Source organism: Macrobrachium nipponense, chromosome 5 (genome assembly GCF_015104395.2).
Source record: "Macrobrachium nipponense isolate FS-2020 chromosome 5, ASM1510439v2, whole genome shotgun sequence".
NCBI lineage: Eukaryota > Metazoa > Arthropoda > Malacostraca > Decapoda > Palaemonidae > Macrobrachium > Macrobrachium nipponense.
The window spans coordinates 38,588,558-38,592,333 of record NC_061107.1 but is presented as its reverse complement, the minus strand read 5'-3'; the positions used below and the strand labels follow the sequence as shown (position 1 = coordinate 38,592,333).

At 41.7% G+C, this 3,776-nt stretch overlaps 1 protein-coding gene across 1 annotated transcript; it reads right to left on the bottom strand.

Annotated features, from left to right (window-relative positions):
• Positions 1-390: 390 nt before the first annotated feature.
• LOC135215759 (uncharacterized) lies at positions 391-944 on the bottom strand. The gene is made up of 2 exons (XM_064250713.1): positions 764-944; positions 391-620 (listed from the first exon to the last, which is right to left on the bottom strand). The coding sequence occupies exons 1-2, from the start codon at positions 942-944 to the stop codon at positions 391-393; spliced, it is 411 nt and encodes a 136-aa protein (XP_064106783.1).
• Positions 945-3,776: the final 2,832 nt, after the last annotated feature.

Here is a 3,776-nt window from a genome sequence, read left to right as displayed (position 1 = left end):
GCTTTGAATAAATAATACAAAAACATATAATACTATTAATCATTTTACAATTCTAAAATAGTCAGGTGGTCTACTTTGTCGGTAGACTTCGAACGTTTTGGTTAATTCAGATATCGATCTTTCAGGTGAGTCATCAGAAGTTAACCATTTTCATTTCAGATATTTCTCTGCAGCTGCCGCCTCCTTTTCTATACTATTTGGGATTTCATCTTCTCTGCACTGCACTGCATGCTAACTCTTCACGAGTATTTATGAACTCTTTTGGTAATGGCGGGTCTGGATAGCTGACCAACTCTGAAAAATCACGTGCTAAAAAGTTCGTTTTGTTATCTTGAGAATCATTGGAGGATCAGTCTCATTTTGATCAGGTTATGCCTCTTCCATATTAAGTTAACCGTCCACTTGTACATTGTATGTGCATGGACCCAATTTAAGAACCACAACTCCTCGAGTCCATATGCCCTTCTTGGTATTTTGACGATAGTCCCGAACCAGTACCAGGTCCCCTATATCGAGTTCCCTCATTGGTTTCTCGTTCTCAGAGGCTTTTTTTTCAATTCGCTGAGATGCATCTAGGTGTAGTAAATCAAGGCGAGTGCGTAACTGTCGACCCATAAGCTCTGCAGGCGTGCGCTTTGATGTACAGTGAGGTGTAGTTCGGTAAGTCAAGTAGAAATTGACAACAAACTTGGTATTTAAAGATGTACTACACCGATTGCAATGTTCTCATCGCCCTTTTCATTCCTTGTTTGAATGTTCTTACTGCATTCGGCCTGCCCATTACTGCTTGGGTGATAAGCGGGTATCAGTATATGCTTTACACCATTTTGGGTCATGAACTCTTTAAATTCCTCAGCCACAAACTGTCTTCCATTATCAGACACGAGCTCTACACAAATCCCATGCTGAGCAAATACCAGCCGCATGATCTTGATGGTATTCATAGTTGTAACCGATTTCATTGGGTGTACTTCTGGCCATTTTGAATATGCGTCAATCATAATGAGGTACATTTGTCCCAGGAATGGTCCTGCGAAATCAACATGTACTCTTTTCCACGGACCAGAAGGCCATTTCCACGGATTACCCTCAGCATGAGTCGGCATTGGCTGAGTAGCCTGACAAGCAGAGCACCCTTGCACAGTGCTTTCAATATTTTGATCGATATTCGGCCACCACACATGCAAGCAGCTAATCCTTTTATCCTAACAATCCCCGGATGACCACCATGTAGCTCTTGTGAGATTTGAATCCTATATCTCGACGGTATTACCACTCTGGCACCCCATAGAAGAAATCCCTCTTCAATTGAAAACTCATGCTTGACGGGCTATGGAAGGGTGGGGTTCAGTTCCTGTGCTATGTCCTCAGATCTGGCCATCCATTTCTTGTATATATAAAGTTCTAGCCAGTACAGCATCATGCAAAGTTTCCCTTGCAACCAGATTTTGCAGTTACAGGAAGAGAGTTCACCTGGTGCATGTTAAATGCAGTTGCTTCTTGTGTCCAGTTTACAAGCTTATCTGATGCATCATAGTGACAATCTGGTAAAGGCAACCGTGAGAGTGCATCAGCATTTCCATTGTCACTTGAACGACGTAATTCAATGTCATAATCATAAGCTGCTAACTGTATAGCCCAGCGTTGTATTTCTTGCAGCTGCAAGGACTGGAATGCCCTTCCTGGGTCCCAGAATGCATGACAGTGGTTTGTTACTGTAATAAGGGTGAATTTACGACCATATAAATATGATGAAACTTCCGTAGTCCAAGATGATGCCAAAACCCTCGCACTCAATTTGGGAATAGTTACGTTCCGTGGGTGTTAACATTCTTGATGCATAAGCAATTGGTCTTTCTCCGTTACTGGTGATATGGGAAAGCACTGTTCCAAGTCCTTTAGGTGATGCATCTACTGCCAACGTCACAGGTTTACTCAAATCATAGTGCACTAATACTCCTGTTTCAGTGGTCAGGCATTTTTTAATCTCGGAAAAAGCTCTTTCACAACTCTACTGACCAATGCCGTTTTCTGTCTTTATGCAGTAATTCCGTGAGAGGCGCTGCGACTGATGAGAGATTTGGCACATAGCGACGGTAATGGTTTACCAGCCCCAGGAAGGATTGCATTTCAGACCTTGATTCTGGCCTTGGTGCCTCCGTGACTGCTGCAATGGCATCCTCTGTCATATGAATACCCTCTTCATCTACAATGAAACTAAAATATTTCAAGGAGGGCTTCATAAATTCACATTTCGACAAATTACATTTCAACCTATTGATGTGCAAAAACCGCTCAAGTACCTTTTCAGATTGTGTAAATGTTCAGCTTCGGTTCTCCAGTAAAGACTAATATCATCTATGTTGCATCCACAAGGCACTCCTTGCAGAACTTTATCCATTAAAGACTGAAAAAGTTGTGGTGCTGCTGAGACACCATACGGTAAACGTGTATATCTGTACAAACCAAGTGGTGTGTTAATCGTGACATGTTTCCTAGATTCCTCACCTAATTCCACTTGCTGATAAGCTTGCGATAAATCTAACTTTGAGAAAGTTTTTCCACCGTTCAGTCGCTGGTATAGTTCATCTGGATTTGGCATTGGGTGTTCAGGGTTTTCCACATAACGATTTATGGTGACCTTGAAGTCACCACAGATCCTAATAGAACCATTGTCTTTTTTTGAAACGGGCACTATCGGTGCCGCCCACCCACTATAGTCAACTTTCTCAATAATTCCTTCCAATTCTAGTCTTTTAAGTTCTGCATTCACAGCATCCCTGATTGCATAAGGAACTGTCCTCGCTTTATAAAAGATTGGTTTTGCATCCTTTCTTACACGAATATGAGCCTTTATATTCTTGGCTGTACCCAGTTCACCATCAAAGACATCACCATATTTCCTTAACAAGTTCTTTGTAACTTTGAGGTTTTCAGAATACCAGAATGCAGATGATTTGCAGCTAACTTTTTTCCAGTCAAATTTCGCAAAATGCAGCCAGTCCCTACCGAATAAGGCAGGTCCATTCCTTGTACCACATTACAATGGCACTTCCTCCACTCTGTGTCCATGAACTTCCATAGTTACGTAGCATATCCCGACGACTTCTATTTTTTCTCCCGTCATGGTTTTCAGCACAATATCGCTGGATTGAAGTACTGTATTTTTCAGTGACACAGAAGCTCCCGTGTCCAATTCCATATCAATTGGTATCCCATTTAATTTAACTTTCACTATTATCTCTGGAACCTTATTGTGTCTTGCTTTCATTTTCTTAACACAGTATTTCAATGTATGCACCCAATTCATCCTGTAGTTTGCACTCTGTAGTTTCTTCTTCCGAGCCGCTGGTCTCCTCCTCTGCCATGTTGACCATCGATCGTTTCCTTCCTTGTCTTCCATATTTTCAATTTCGATTGACTGTGGTGTGATTTTCCATTCGGCACATTCTACGAAGGTGTCCTTTTTTATGACACCCATTACACTCAGTATCCTTATGGAAACAAACATCAGCCTTATGGTTTGTCTTCCCGCAACGGTAACACTCAAGGAGAGAAGCTTTCGACCCAACCACTTTTTTTTCCTCCTGAGTTTGACCCTGAATCTTCGTGACGTTTTCATCAGCCATTTCCTGACTTAGAGCAATCGAAAATGCTTTCTTTAAGTCAAGTTCCTATTCACTTAATAGTTTCCTCTGTGCCGAGCGGTTGGCCAATCCAATAACAAACAAGTCTCTTAAACTTCCTCTTGAAAAGCACCAAACTGACATGTTTCC

Coding starts and splice junctions, on each gene's coding strand:
- LOC135215759 (XM_064250713.1), bottom strand. CDS start 944: ATGAATACCATCAAGATCATGCGGCTGGTATTTGCTCAGCATGGGATT. Junction 621..763: donor TAATGGGCAGGCCGAATGCA/GTAAGAACATTC, acceptor GCACGCCTGCAG/AGCTTATGGGTCGACAGTTA.